Raw genomic sequence first — 16,756 nt, 5'->3', positions numbered from 1 at the left:
TCGAATGTCCACTGAAATCTAGGATTTGGTCTAAAAGATGTCTTGAGGCTCTTGCCCAATCTACTGCTCTAAGAAATGTTTTACAGTAAAATAGGATGGCAACCTAAAAAAGAAAATATATGATAACCTAAAAAAAAACTTACAACACAAAATGACTGAAAAGAACTCAGGTAAAAGGAGAAAAACATAAAGAATTCAAAATATAAATTAACTTCTTTCAAAATAAATAGTTTAATTTCCATCAAGTGTAACAATACGCAGTCTATAAATTCTCATAAACACAGCTTTAAAAAGTGCAAGTATCAGGAACTACGATAAATTTGAAAATAACAATCTAACTTTTTATTAGACATCTGCCCAAGAGGATGCTATAAGATACGCAATGTCAGGTTATATAGAGCTTATTCACATGCTTCTTGCTATACTAAATATATACTAAATGGCTTTTATTTAAAATTTCATAAAAGGAACATTTCATTAAAACCAACTTAAATTCTACAACTACTAAGAACAAATAAAACTAGTAGAGGTGAACAAATCTCTCTTCTCCAGTCGACTGGACAGCAGGATTACTGAGTGGTAGGCAGGCCGAGTCTTCTTCACCCCCTTATTATTTGGTGAGGAAGTCAACTGTGAGAAGTGACTCGAACTGTCAGAAGAAATGAGGAAAGGGCTTGGGTCTATGGGCAGGGTACTAAGAGCTAGAGCCCCTGTTGCCTTGAAAGAAAACGAGGTAAATATGTACAAAATGTCCAAATTAGAAAATGATCATGGATAATCAAGGTGGTCTCATTATTTCAAAAGCTTCTTAATTTGAATAATATGGAGCATGGAATTCTACATTGCTTCTAAAAGGGAAGTTTCATTTACTCAAGTTCTAAGAATTCAGTTTGATCCATGAACAGGTTATTCCATGTTCTGTTAAATCTCAGAAAAACTAAGAAAGGGTTCCTAGCACATACCATCAGTGTAAGCAACACTACAAAAAGCACATTTAACCTAAGAAAATGGACTTACGTGCACTCTTGGTAAGAAGATGACTGCAGCTGATGCTCCGCAGGCAGACTCAGAATATTTCGTGTGCTTTGAAGCCGGAACGCCTGTCTTTATTTTATATTATGTAATTCATGCTATTGCTCATTTAAGTTGGTCTTTCACTCCAGACAGGTTTTTACTGACTTTTAAAGGGTCATCCTTCGAATAGTTTGACAATAATTGCTCCTCCTTCTTGACTGACCCTTTTCTTACACATTCTTTATTTTTCAAAATGCCACACTGTACTGGGAATTCAGATCTGCCCATCCTACAGCTGCCCAGGCCCCACTCAAAAAGGGCTTCTGAATTCCACAAAGTCCTTGTCATGAAACATTCCACCCATGGCATGTGAGCGTGGCACACAGCAGACTCTGATGCCAGTGTAAGCCAAAGCTGTGATTGGCTAATCATTTTACTTAAAAGGTTTTGACCAGGTAGGTGACAATATTTAATTTCTAGCAACCACTTTAGAGGTTTCTTACCTAACGCTATTTGTTAAAGTGGTGAGAATATAAATTCTCTAATTGGCAAGAACTTTTTTAACAGCTGGCTTAAAATTACAGCCATGCATCACCTGACGACAGGGATACTGAGAAATGTGCTGTTGCACCATTTTGTCGTGTGAACATCACAGAGCACACTTAAACAGACCTAGATGGTGGCACCTACAACATACCTAGGCCGTGTGCCATGACCTACTGCTCCTAGCTACACACCTGTACAGCATGGTACCGAATACTGAAGGCAACTGTCACCATGCTATCTGCGTGTCTAAACACAGAAAAGGGACAGTAAAAATATAGTATTAGAATCTTATGGGCCCACTATACATGTGGTCCCTTGTTGGCCAAAACATCCTAACGTGGCATATGACTGTAGCTGACTTTGAAAACTAATATTTTTACCTACCTTAATCTGGATCCTCTGAAGAACTATCTATCTCAAGGCCAGCATTTTCTTCCTAGGCATGAAAGGGTTTAAAATTATGTAAGATTGTAAATTCTCTATTCAATCAGTCTCAACCAGGGATTCTCAACCTTTGTGATAAGCCATTAAAAAACTATCCAGTGCCGGCTGTTGCCTGTATGTTTCTATTTTTCAATTCAGTTGCATAATTATGGCCTATGCTTAGAATTCTGAGGTAGGGAAGGATAGGGAGTACCACAGTCTGGAAATTCAAAACGCAATCGTCTCAGAGAGCCCACCTGGGTCTGCTCATGCTGCCCCCGCAAGAGAACAGTATCCCCACTGGTTTCTTCCCTTCTGCCCAGTGTCAGCGTGCGTCTGGAAGAGAAGGTGGGAATCAAGGAGCCTCGATGCTCAGTCTGCAGTGCTGGTCAAAGAAGCTAACTTATGGCACCTTCCCTTTTACCCATGTATTCCCTCAAGTCACTCGCCCATGAAGGGGCACAGTGCCTTCTAGTGCTTTTCCTGGCAGATAGGTTGATTTTACTCAGGAGTTAGCCAGGAATTCAGAGATTCCTGGATTTTTAAACTATGGTACTTCTAAATAGGCTGAGAATTCCGGGTGTAACTAAAAATCACCTTTTAAATTTAGTATTTTACCCATAAGATTTACTTTCATTCAAAAAATATCTTCTAATGGTTAGTATTTGCAAGAAAAAAATGATAATTACAAATATATTTTACTGCAGCACTCAACATGCAAATGGTCTAAAGAGGTCTCGAGATTAGCATTTTTGCAAGTAAGTTTCACTTAAAATTAGTTGGCTAGGCAATCAAAATTATTCTGACCACTATATAAACCCATGTAAGTAAAATAAAACACTTACACATATTAAAGGAAACACATAAAAGGAAAAAAAATTTCCTTTTCATATTGAAAATGTTCATTATTATGAAGGCTTAACTTTCCCAGTGTTGGAGAGCTGATCCCTAAATACCCAGCACTGTGGAAGTTATTTCAACTGAAAGAGATCAACAGCTTCTTTTTATCTCCAGTCTTCTCCTGCAGAAAGCCTGTACTCACAGGCAGCACTCCATAAGGCCACAGTGAATGAATCTGGCTTAATATTTGCTACATTATCAGAACTGTCTGTGGCTTACATTGAAGGCAAAATGGTATATAAAACACAAGACTCGGCTGGGCATGGTGGCTCATGCCTATAACCCCAGGCCTCTGGGAGGCCGAGGAGGGAGGATTGCTTGTATCCAGGAGTTCGAGACCAACCTGGGCAACATAGCAAGGCTGCATCTCCTCAAAAAATGGAAGATTAGCCAGGTGCGGTGGCGTGTGCCTATAGTCCCAGCTACTCAGGAGGCTGAGCTGGGAGACAGCTTGGGCCCAGGAGGTCGAGGCTGCAGTGAGCCATGATGGCACCGCTACACTCAGCCTAGATGACAGAGAGCCTGCCTCAAACAAACAAACAAAACCACACACACACACACACACAAAAACTCCACAGGACTCTAAATGAGATAGAATCTAAGGGAAAGATTAGAGCACCAATTTCTTTTTCTATCATTTTTCACCCAGTTTAAAGTAGAGTTTTGCATATGTGAGAATCAGACTGAGCTATGAACAGATACACACACATAGACACACAGGTTCAAGGGAGACGGTGTATGACTCAGTAACTCATCAGGTTTGTCACTTTCGGGATCAGTATGAAAAAGCAAACGTTTCCAGGAAGCTCATGGAATAAACTGATATCCTCCAGGATCTGGATAACCTACCTCTTCTATCTACAGGAACGCACTGCACAGCGCTGCTGGGCACTAGCATGCTGTGGGCATGAATGCTTCATAAAGCACCACTGAGGCACTGGGACTTACGAGTCACATTCTCTTAAAAAGACTAGTTGGGAGCAGTTCAGAACACTTCTGCCAACTGCATGACTGTACATGAACCTGAAAGTCTTTAACAAACTTCAGACATGTGACAAAACAAACACACAAACTACTTTTATTTTTAATCAAAATGTGAATCATCATAGTGAATAAAAATTCATGAGTCAGAATAGCATGCAATTTTTTATTGTTTTCTAAATCTATTTATACACTTAATATGCTAGTATTAATTTCACAAAGAGTATAAAGAATGTATCCAATGATATTACGTGGCAACTACTCACCTGAAAAAGAAAACATTGTCTCTGAAATAATTCCTAATTATACAACTTTGCAAACTAATAAGCACTATAAATATTAAAATGTTAAGACTTCAGTGTATAATGTCAACAACATCCTGCCTTTTTAAAATTGCTTAACACATTTGTTAAAGATCATGCAAAATAAACACTGTATTAAAATGCTAGATTACACTCAAACATCACGGCAATGAAACACAAAAGAGCAACTATTTAGCACAATGACTGGCCAAGTAAATAACTTCATCAGCATATTAATAAAAATCCACTGAGCGATAAACATTGAAAATGTAACACGGAATCTAGATAATCGCGCATCTGCGATCTCACCATCTACCGTCCTAACTGTGACGTGGGGTAAACCGCCAGAATTCATTCTACATAAATGAGCTATGTTAAAACGATAACAACATTTCATTGCATGATGACAGGGCACATTTCTAGTCCACACAGTACTTCACTGTGATCATTCCCTTAACTCCACTAATAATTAATGGAAAGTACAGGTTTACAGTCACACCACATATATATATATATATGTATGTATGTATGTGTATATATATATATATATATAATTTTATCCTTGCTTTGTTACATGTTTTTAGACTTTTTTTAAAAAAGTATTTCCTTTCTTATGATCCTCCCCCAGAATTAACATGCTGACTTAGGAACAGACGAAGTAGATAAAGTCTATCCTAGAATAGAGAGCAATGATTTAGTTTTACCTAATTAAATATTTCCTTGTCATTTATCAATTGTCACTGACCTTTTTGATGTAATTATTTCCTCATTCACTCATCTATAAATATTTATTAGTGCCTATTATTACCCATGTTTCCCTGATTTTCCAGAAAAAGAATTCATGGTTTTTTTTTCTTCTCATTGCTAAGCTCACTTAGAAAAGTTGGGCACCATTTAAAAGAATTGGAGAACAGACCAGGGTGGCTTCTTGGGCACAGCTGGATGGTGCCGGAAGCCAGGCCTGGGATTTGGAGAGAAGAGTCTCCAACAGATAAACCCACGGAGGTCACCAGCCCTCCCAGCATCTACTCTCCTAACAGCTCAGGACAGCCCCGTTACACTACTGCCAGCCCTGGTGACTCGCTTTCTCAGCAATTTTTAAAGCCCTCTTCATTATGTACTTGCTACTTAAAATTCAGAACCTCTGTGATAAGCAATGCCCCGTCACACAGAAGGCTGGATCTCAGTTTACGGAGCCTCTCCCTGTAGTGTCACAGGCTGTGCACTCACCTAGACGAGACCCTGAGCAGGCTTTGCTTCTGCCTCATCTAAAGCCACATCTTCCCTCAAACGTGTGGTCACCAAATGTTCTGTAAAAAGGGTCTCTAGCTTTTTACTTTTCTTTTTGGCAAATTAAGCCCTTTAAAATACTTCTGACCTATCTTTATACTGAGATCTCACACCTCGTCTCAGAAAGTTTTATGGGGTAGTGCGCCCATGAAAGGTACAGTGGTATTAGTGAGTTCTGAAGCTTCTAATTACAAAGACCACAGAGGCTGGCTGGTGAGTCATGCTTCTCGCGCTCCCTTCTGTCACGCTGCGGATGTGTCTTTTACCTCGGCCTCATCATCTGTTACTTATCTGTCAGTGAAATGTAGAAAGGTGATGGGTGTGGTTGGAGTCAAAATCCAGGACAATTCTGTCATAAGGGTACAGTAATACTCTTCTCCTTTGCTTGTTTTTCTCAAAGAATGCTTTCTCTTTCTTCTCCAAAGCCTGTGCTCTCAGAAGAGGCTGCTGCATGGAGCTCCGAAGGATCTTTGGAGAGCCTTGTATAACTTGAACGTTGGCTTCGCTTATGTGTCATGCTTTTTAGATTCTCATTCTGAATAGTGGTTGGGTTGGGACTGGAACTAGGCCTCAAAAGGACTTGAGAAGTCTCCCTAATTCCCTCCATCTCATCAAAATTTTGATTGGCTCTATTGGCTGGAGCACTGTTGTTGTTCAGAGTCACAGTGCTGGGCGTTCGGTTCAGGTTGTAGGCTTTCTGGCACGCAGGCCAGTTTTCTTCAGGGCTGCTGGCTATCAGGCTGCATTCGGAAGGGCTTTTCTTGTCTTCTGAACAAATGGACATCCGAGCTATAATTGGATCTTGCAGGCCACTCAAGCTATGTGGGATTCCCCGCTTTCCGCTGTGACTGTCATCTTCCAGCTCTATGAGATTTGCCTTTTCAAGCTGGGAGTCATCCGCCACTTCGTTGTGCAGAGAGTGATTGGGAGAACTCTCATTGGACCTCACTCCTGAATCCGATGAATCCTTTTTGTCAAGGAGGGCATCCGATAAATACTCTTTGGCTTTAATGAAGGTTCTAATCGGCTCAGCACTGTGTTCCGGAGACTTTGGCACTCTCTCTACTTTCCCTTCGGCTTTTCTGTCTTTGTCATCTTTGAGCAGTGGCGTGTTATCTGATTCTTCTGTGCCAGATTCATCCTCGTCACTTGGGAGTTTCTGATAGCGCAGCCCACCTCCCTTAAGCTTCAAATCTGTCTGGAAGAGGCTTGACCTTTCGGAAGATTTCTTGCCTGGGAGAAGCTTACTGCCTGACTGATCTGATTTTTCATCTTCTTCAGTGATAGGATCCAGCGGGGAGGCATCATTGGTGGAAACCCCTGATGATGAATAATCGATAACATCTCCCCTCTTCATTAAAAAGGACTTCCTCCCATCATCGGGCTTTGGTTCACTATCCTTCCCCTTTTCTTGTTCTAGGTTTGAATGAATAGAGCCCCCTGATGAACTCTGACCCATGTAATATGTGCTATGTGGAGAAGATCTGCCACTAATGGTTGTAGACCCTGGGCCCCCTTCTAACTGGGACATCTGAGCAATGTATTCTCTATAGGCATCTCTATACTCGGCCTGCACCTTATCAGTAAGCTTTGAAATTTCAATACTGGAATCCTGGGAATTGAGACTCGAAAGACTTGGGGTTCTGCGAGTTTGTGACTGTGAAGACAGAAAAAAAATAATTTAAAAATTCAAATAAGAAAAAAAGGCATAAACATCAGCTTAGGAAATATATATGTACACTAACCATTTAAAAAGTCATCAAAATATCAAATTCTTTTAAAAGAATTCTACATAACACAGTTTAGCAAAAGCTGTGACCTTATAAATAATGCTGTTATTAGAAAGCTTTCTATAAATTTTAATAAAATCAGTTTATTGTTAATATTTAAAAGTATAATTAAACATTGTATTAACCAATAATCTTAGCACTTGTTTCTGGTTTTTATTTTATTTTTAGGAGACAGGATCTTGCTGTGTTGCCCAGGCTACATTCAAACTACTGGACTCAAGCGATCCTCCCACCTCAGCCTCCTGAGCAGTTGGGACTATGGGCATGTATCACATGCTTGGCCACAGCACTTGTTTTTATAACTTTAAACGTTCAGCTTTCATTTAAGGCCAAAGTCAACTTCATTGATAAAATATAAAATGCAATGAGGCCAATAGTTGGGTCTTAGTAAACAGAAAAATAAAATAGTTTTACAAGTTTATTTCCAACATGAAGTTTTAGAATTAGAAATTGCTTCAGATCCCAGAATAGCTAAGAAACAAGGAGCAAAACGTACAGATGAGGAAAAAGAAGAGGGAAACGGAAGGAGAAGAATCAACACAGTTTAAGAAGGGTCAAGAGCAAAGGCTAAAACAAAAAAGAAGGAGCAAGTGAATTTGCTGGGGACCTTCTCAAGGAAATAGGACATTTTCTTCCTTCCCCAGGGCACTGCTCCTCCTCAGTGCTGCTCTGTCCTGCCCTGCGCACTCGGTGTTCCCCGCTGCCGCCCACTGTGCCTCCTCCCCTGTTGTTCTCTGCACTCTGCTCTTCTTTTCCTGCTGCACTCTCCTCGCTCCCCCTACTCCTCCTGCATCTCTCACTCTGCTCTGTCCCTGCCCCTGCCCCTCACCTGGCCTCCCTCTTCTAAGAATCTCCAAAGGAAGAATGCACCTACATCTATTGCCAGATGAGAAGAAACCAATCCAGGAAGGGTGTGCAGGCGGCCTGGAAAACCAAAGGATGGTGCTCAAAGGGACACCATGTGGCCAGTGTTCCAATGAAGATGTACTTTAACCAACAGTTACTGAATGCAACAGGAAAATCACCTGGGAAAGGCTGAATTTGCTGACCACCCTAGCTCAAGTAGCCCGGTCCCTACTGACTCTGCATGCTGTGACCCTGATAGATACCTCAGCTCTTGTCAATGTCTACATGAGCTACTTTTTTCTTTGTTTTCACTGATTGCCCCTCTCCAGATGGATGCGGCTCCTTGAGTACACGAAGCCCTCCATCTTGTCTCTTGTCCACTTAGGTATTTAGTAAGCATTTTCTGAATGACTGTTTCAATGCCCACATCATCTCAGTGAACTGAACGGTGCCCTTATTCTTCAATAATACGAAAAGTGCCATTCAATAAATACCTGCCAACTTAGATTACTGTGACGAGCGGCACCTTCGTCCAGGCCAAGCGTGTTCAGCTCTTCGAAGCTGAAGTTGAGTGTGTAGGGCGTCTGGCTGGAGAGCTCGGTGTGAGGCAGCTCATTGTGGGAAGTGCGGCGAGCAGGCTCACCATGTTGGGCTGGGCCACTGCTGCTCTCACTGAGGAAACGTGGGTCTTCAGGGACCACCTGGCTTTCTGCGTTTCTCATTTCTAGTACCTTAACAGAAGAAAAATGTAAATATCTACACTAACAACTCATATTTTGGAAGCTTTAGAAGTAGTTTAGAAAAATAAAACATAAAGCTACTGCAACAGCAATGAGAAAGCATACTTCCGGTAAGTGAATTTCTAGTGAATATGTTTTACACATCAGTTTATCTTTCATGTTAATTAATCATAAAGGAAGCAATGGTAGAAACCACCATACATATACTACACTGCAATTTGTCCATTAAATGATTACTCCTGTTTAAAACTTAAGACAAAGCAAAATGCAGCTGGCATGTGTCAAAACCAGAGGGGGCCAGGAGTAGAGCAGTAGATCCAGATTTTATTCAGAACTATGGCAACAGGGAAAAGCAGTCTCACTACAGAAGGGAGTTCAATTCAGAATAAGCGCGAATGAGTGGGGATCCACCGCCAAGGGGCAGGGTGGGCGCCATGGATGGAACATTACCAAGGGGAGGCAGCAAGAGTGGGGGACTCTGGGTACGCTGATGGCCAGGGTGAGCAGACATCACCTGCGGCGGGGAGGTGGTGAGGCATTTGATCAAGTACCGAGGGTGATCACACATGTAAACTGACTTAACAGGATTCTTGCTAAACCTGGGCAATGCAAGCCCTTTATAAGGACGAATGCTGAAGGTCAAGGCCTCGAAGGCTTTGAGGAGCCTGATGAGAGTTAGGGCAGGTAAAACCATGAAGAACTGGTAGGCGGACTCTTCCCCAAATCTCTGAGTGAAATGCCCAAAAAGGCAAAGGCTGCCAAGTGCTGCTGTGTGTGTTTTCCACAACATACAACTGCATATAAGTGTAAGATACAGTTTTTAAATTAAAAAATATATGAAAAAAAATACCAGTTTAGGCCCGTACTTATTGATACTGGTTTTCTACAATGTCATAATTTTGAATGTTATAATAAAATAATGTTGTAAATATCACAATGTTATAAATATCTTACTGTGCTTCTGAAAAGGTGCCAGTCTCCAAAATTCATATTCATCTCTTTCTTCAGTTCATCAATGTTACACTGAGCTAACACACGGCCATTTATGTTAGCCTAAGTAAAAATTAAAACAATTATGGGTATAAAGACAGAATATGAAATATTCTGAATTACTAGTGATTGCAAAGTATGCTTATATTTAGCTTTAAGAAAGTCTTTAGAGACCAGAAAGGCTGACCATCCCATATAATAATACGATAAACAAGCTAAATTTGAACAACATAAGCCACTCCATATTTTCCCAAATGTCTTAGGCATTTGCTGGGATCAGTCGAAGAGCTAACCCTCCTAACTATTTCCAAAACTACCTATGCTGTCATGAGCAACAACAAAACTGTTAGTTTTTATTTTCTAATTTTAGAAAATATGAACATGAACACAAGCTGCTGGGAGGGGAAAAAGACATCTGTCCTCATAAGCGTGTTGGTCACTAATAAAGTTCTAAACGAAGTAGGCCTGGTGAACTTGTTTATCCGTTACATTAGATACAGATATGAAGAATGCCCACCCACTAATTTCCCAGTCTATTAAATTCACAAGGCCCAGCGCAGTGGCTCATGCATGTAATCCCAGAACTTTGGGAGGCTGAGGTGGGTGGAACACCTAAAGTCAGGAGTTTGAGACCACGCTGGCCAACATGGTGAAATTCCATTCCTATTAAAACTATAAAAATTAGCTGGGAGTGGTGGCACACGCCTGTAGTCCCAGCTACTTGGGAGGCTGAGGGAGGAGGATCACTTGAACCCGGGAGACGGAGGTTGCAGTGAGCCATGACAACGCCACTGCACTCCAGCCTGGCTGACATAGCAGGACTCCATCTCAAAGAAAAAAAAAAATCATAAAAAATGAAGTTATCACTTTTGGTTCTCTGTAATTCTAGTTTCCCCTAAATGAAACAACAGCATTTTCTTTATTAATAATAGGTAGCTTACTGCTTTTATAAAATGTAAAACCTGACTTTATTAACTGGGGCAAACTTATGAAATAGCTATGTTTATAATCAGCAGAATGTTCAGTTTCCAAGTTAATTCTGAAGAAAACAGTATACACAGCAAGTCTGTGACAGAGGACCTGCTGCACCAACGCCACGAAGCCCTCAGCACGGAGGAGGCCAGCGGCTCTGAGGGGCTTCAGAAAGCCAGGGCCTGGGAGCAAAGAGTTGAGTGGGGAGAAAACCACTACCTCGACGGGAACAAAATCATCACAAAGGACTCGTGGGAGACCCTCTGCTCTATCCTAACACCAACCAGCTGCCTGGAGGAGAAAATGGGGCTTGTCCATGGAAAAGCCGGTGTTTGACTCATGCAAACAGGGACCAGCACGAGCCAGCTCTGTAAGGAAACTGACATTATCTGAAACCTTTCTAAAAGTGGCTGAGATGAGTAAAATGGTGTCTACATATGCTCATAATTCCTTTAAAAACTTCTCTCAGATGTCATTCTTTCAAATATATAAATATTAGAGGCTGGTTATTAATGTTCTACTTTATTACATGGTACTCTGATATAAAAAGTACACCTTAGTGAAATATCTACTATAATGACTTCGTTAAAACCTTCCCCCAAATCTCAGGCATCTCTACCTAACTTCATGATAGCTGCTAGAATTGCAATAGGATCTTAGAAGAAAAAAAGAAATTATGCAAATGCATTAACCTTGCAAACCCAAACCTATGCAGTTTCATCAAATGTGACATGATCCTAAGTCCTACATGACATGAAAATGAGAATTTGGAGAAAATGAGGCAAGTGTGGTTTACTTTGATAATTACTAAATCACACTAACAAATATTACAATTAGAAAAAAATGTAACACAAAAGGTTTTCTGTTCCCCACTGGAAAGATGAGTTCTGTTTATCTCAATGGGAATCCCTCAGAGCTTTGTACTTCTCATCAAGGCATTCTTTACTTGAATTAGGTTATGTAAAAAAGAACATGGTAAGAGAGCTACTTTATTTTATCCATTTATAAAATAAGAGAAAACAGAGCAATTTTAGAATACAAACTAGTAAGAACTATGTTTTCCATTTAGAGCTTTCTCATTTTAACAGGGAACGCATGTGTGGGAAGCTATAAATAAAGTGTACACGACCCACAGAGTCCTGTCTTCCACTCCCAGCACTGTCTCTGGTCCGTGTGTAAATGGCTGCCTCACCTTTTTGATCGTGGCACAATACTGAGGCAGCATACTCTGGTCCAGCCCTTCTATTTGTTTCAGCTTCTCACATACTGCATCCACATTCAGTGAATTCAGTAATACCACTGGGCCTGGGGCTGGGCCTGACCCCTAGAGAAGTCAAGGACAAACACAGGTATGAATAAGCATTTAATGCCATCTATAATGAGGTCATGTGACAGGGAAAAACTCATTAAGTTATACCATGAAGTAAGGTAAAAACAACAAATGTGTTTAGCGTGGTAAGGAAATACCATTAGGGAATAGATTTAGTTACTGTTATAACCTAATGAGTAGCTTTCGTTACAGCTCATACAGCCTGGTCAAAACCAGTTTTCCTAAGAAAACAGAACATTTCATGAGCAAAGCCTAGGCCAACTTCTCAAATGTTGACTGCCTAACCTTAAGAGAGAAGGGTGCTGTGCTTAATAAGAGGAAGAAGAGAAGTTAAAAAAAAAACACACATCCAAAAAGACAGAAAACTACTGATGCCAATATTATATGAATACAAAAAATAAAACAGACTACCTCAATAGTTACAAGAGCTGAAGTTTTCAGCACTTGATCATATTGTATCCAAGGGATCTAAAACTTCCTTTAGCAACTGTTAAATTATCATGTAAATATAAAACAACAGTATTAATTCTTAACACATGTGAAAGTAAATACCATCTATTAAAATTTGTTCTCATTTAAAAAGAAAGTCAAAATAATCAATAAGTCTAGTATTTATTTAGAAGTAAAACATTTTCGGAATGTGGACACTAACAAACCATCTGCCCGTGGTCGATGATAAATGCATCTTGTGCCCACTGTGGTTTAGAGGGTGCATCAGCCTGGTCAAAGTTAGGACTTCAAAGTCACAGAACAAATAGTTAGTGGTAAACGTGAACCGGAACTCTAAATTATCGGGTCTTATAACTTCCTATTTTCCTTTTTCCAGCTTCTTTCACTTAATGTTTTCAAGGTCCACCATGTCGTAACATGCCAGTCCTTCATTTCTTCTTATTCCTGAGTCATATTTATCTTTCCTATCTTTCAAATGCTTTTATTCCTCAACCAGTCTCCTTGCTCTGGATACAGTTACACTTGTTTACATTTTTTGTTGTTCAAAAGAATCACAAAAAATAGCCTAATCGACAAAATAACTAATGATCTTACTGGATTATACCTCACAGATAAAATAAATATCCATGAGTCCATACTAATATAACTAAATAATTGAAAAAAGTGACTTAATTAGGAAGCAGAGACAGTTTTTCTTTACAGAATTCCAATTAATAAATGTAGAAGAGGAAAGCAGAAAATGACCATTAGGCAAACACAGTAACAGTATGTGTACACATGATCCATAGATGGAAGCAAAAATTAATGGGCAAAAGTATAAGCAGAAACAGGATATCTGCAGAGTTTCAAAGTATCTCCTCCAAGATATTTACTAGTTATAGAAGGAACAATAAAACTTCACAGTGCTGAAACCTGGCAGATGCCACCTTGACCAAGCGACCAAGGTTAGCATCAGTGGTGGGAAGGCTTATGGACATTATGAACCTTCGACTCTGATGCACTGGGAAGGGCTCACTCCTGCAGTTTTCTAGCAATATACAGTCCCCTTCTAATCACGAGGAAACACCAGACAAACCCAAATTGAGGGACATTCTACAAAATAACTAGCCAGTATTCCTTAAAAGTGTTAATTAAGGTCAAGAAAGATGAGGAAAGATCAAGAAGCTGTGACAGATTAAAACAGACTCCGGAGAAATAAAATGCAACTTAATTGAATCCTGGACCAGAAAAATGACATTTGTGGAAAAGCTGGTGAAATTCACATAAAGTCTGTAGTTTAGTTAATAGTATTAAACCAATTTTAATTTTTGCTTTTGATTATTATACTACAGTTATGAAAGATGTTTACATTGACAGAATAGTATTTTTTTGCATCTTTTCTTTAGGGTTAAAATTATTTTACAGTAAAAACTTTATTTCAAAAATCCCCAAATCTCTCTACTTTTGATTGTGCTAAAAACGACAAGTGTAATAGACATGGATCAGACTAACTGTCAGCTTTGGAGGGAAAACTGTAAAATACTGAAGAGAATTTTATGTCCACGGAGAAGCTGAGAATTCAGCAACAGAGACACGTCAATAAAGATACTGCCCTTTTCCTTCAAAGCAAAAAGCTCTACCCAATGTTACTTTCACAATCTTTTTACAACTTTTACAATTTATCAGTTACTTTAAAGCACATTTTATCCTTCATTGGGGATTATGTAGAATATATATGTTACCTCTGAATTACTTTTAAAAGTTTTATAGACACATGGACATTAAGATATTCGTGATTCCATCAAAACTATAGTCTGACTCTTATTATAAGTTGGGCTTTATACAAGAGCTAAATTATCAATTAATGTGTTATAATATGCTTCTTTGAATAAAGAAGAAATGGTAATTACCTACTAGACCTTTTCTAAAATAATCACACATAAGAAAATTATTCTGAAACCACAAGAATCTTATAACCAATAATTTTGGGGTAGAAATCTCATAAAAGGGAGGAGAAAGAGTGCAAAAATGATAAGGAAAGGGCAAAAAGCATATTCAATAATTCAGTAGGCAAATTCTTACTAAAAACTAAGCGTATTACTTTGAGAATACACAGACCAGTTCAAATGATAATATTTTAATGTTTATCAAGCATTCTTACTTGCAATTACCTGTTATAAGTCAAGAACAGACCACTTTAGCATATTGATTTTAACATCAGAATTTGTTAAAAAAATTTTCTAATTCAGAAAGCCGAATGCAGAAGATATTAGTATGTTTAAACTGTTAAAAATAAACTTCAGAATTTATACAGATCAGAATTTCTCCAGGTAAAAGTAAAACTATCAAACTACTGAAATGACCTTGAGGTAACTATATCATTGTGTATTCTAAGTAGATTAAAACTACACTCTGAAACATGATCATCTTTGGTAAATTTATTAAATAAGCACAGAATTGATTAGTCAGAAATGAGTGCCATGCAATGGCTGGAAGCACGTAATAAAGAGAAGGCACCGTAACGAGCACAGATTTATAGACGGCCCAGCATGAAGTTGCCAGTGATTGCTTCTAGTAGTCTAATAAGAAAAGTAAGATTTCACTGAGAGTTTCTGTACCTGTCTCTGTTTGTTAAACCCAGAGTCACATGGCTTTAAGGAAGGAATAAAACAGAGTGAAGGACAAGAGCATAAAGTAATACATCCGATGCACATCTCTAAATATCTAATACACACAGGCAGAGCTTAGTCATTCCTCCTATTTCCCCTTCACTCTGAACAGACCACGGACAGCAGCGCACAGCAAGGAGCACACGTGCATGCATACACACCCCCACCCACAGCAGCTGCATTCCACTCATGTGTGCTTGGTCATCTTACAATTATACTCTTAAAAAATTATATTATTTTGTATTGGAAGAATAAATCATGAGTCACACATTTAATAAGAAAATGAGGTACATCAAATTGGCTATGAGAAGTCAATATTCCTACTATATGCAAGTTTAACGTTAACCTAAAAATACTGAATAAGAAGGTTTAGTTACTTAGACTATCGCATGATCATAAAATATCTAGCCACACTATAGGTCATGTTCAGAAATACACTGTCAAATTTCAGTTTTGCTTCTTTGGGTATGTGGCACACAATAGATGCGCTAAATATCATTTCATAAGAATGGTCCCAAGAGCTTCTAGCTTGAGAAACAGACAACCCTTGCAAACTGTGATGAATATAACCATTTCAATGAGGTGGATTTTTAAAAACTCTAATCTTATTTGCTTTGAATAATCACTGCTGGCAATTATTCTTCTGTACTTAGACTGATAGTAAATATTCTTAAAATGCTTAAAATGATCTAGAGATGACTGGCAATTTGTACCAAAGTTAATTTACAACACTGTTTTAGCACATTAAACGGCAGGGTTTTGCCAGCCTAACATCCAATGTCTTTCTTTTAACATTTTCAGTATCTGGAGCACTTCGTGGAAACCCTGTTTTCTAGTTTACACTATCGACCTTATTATAAATAGGTTTTTAAAAAGTTGTCTGTAGAGATCTGCAAAAATACCAAAATAGGAGTGCTAAGGAAATTAGTTTACTACAAGACATCCAAAACACAAAAGAAAGCACAAAATTATTAACCTGGTTGGAAAATGTAACTTACTCTTCAAGCTACTTAAGAAATGGTTGGAAAATGTAACTTACTCTTCAAGCTACTTAAGAAATACTAGGTCAAAGTTGACCGATTAGGCATAACACTACATTTTAAGAGCAATCTTTTAAAAAACACAAGTACTGGCAGGGTATGGTGGCTCACACCTGGAATCCCAACACTTCAGGAGGCCGCGGTGGTGGATGCCTTGAGGTCAGGAGTTCAAGACCAGCCTGGCCAACATGGTTAAACCCTGTTTCTACTAAAAGTACAAAAATTAGCTGGGCTAATTTTTCATTGTGTGGTGGCGCATGCCTGGGTCCCAGCTACTCGGGAGGCTGAAGCAGGAGAATCACTTGAATCCAGGAGGCAGAGGTTGTAGTGAGCTGAGATTGTGTCCAGCCTGAGTGACAGAATGAGACTCTGTCTCAAAAAAACAAACCAAAATGAAAAAAAACAAAATAAAAACACAAGTACTCAACTACTGAACATAATTTTGAGCAATTATGTTCAAGCAATGAACATAATTTTGTTATTTTTAAACTTTT

At 39.0% G+C, this 16,756-nt stretch overlaps 1 protein-coding gene across 4 annotated transcripts in view; it reads right to left on the bottom strand.

Moving 5' to 3' along the window:
- Positions 1–4,010: 4,010 nt before the first annotated feature.
- KIDINS220 (kinase D interacting substrate 220) overlaps positions 4,011–16,756 on the bottom strand; it is a 113,490-nt gene continuing 100,744 nt past the window's right edge. For 2 of the 4 annotated variants that reach the window (XM_010379689.2, XM_030920929.1), the window contains 4 exons: positions 11,987–12,118; positions 9,787–9,885; positions 8,587–8,823; positions 4,011–7,113 (listed from right to left, as the gene is read on the bottom strand). In XM_010379689.2, the coding sequence (XP_010377991.2) occupies positions 5,851–7,113; positions 8,587–8,823; positions 9,787–9,885; positions 11,987–12,118 (1,731 nt within the window). In that variant the 3' untranslated portion in view covers positions 4,011–5,850. Of the gene's footprint in view, positions 7,114–8,586; positions 8,824–9,786; positions 9,886–11,986; positions 12,119–14,885; positions 15,205–16,756 lie in introns of those variants that run through there. The other 2 variants (XM_030920930.1, XM_030920931.1) reach the window with 2 other exon arrangements.

This window comes from Rhinopithecus roxellana, chromosome 17, assembly GCF_007565055.1.
Source record: "Rhinopithecus roxellana isolate Shanxi Qingling chromosome 17, ASM756505v1, whole genome shotgun sequence".
Taxonomy (NCBI): domain Eukaryota; kingdom Metazoa; phylum Chordata; class Mammalia; order Primates; family Cercopithecidae; genus Rhinopithecus; species Rhinopithecus roxellana.
The sequence above is the reverse complement of the archived record's forward strand: the minus strand, read 5'-3'. Positions and strand labels throughout refer to the sequence as shown.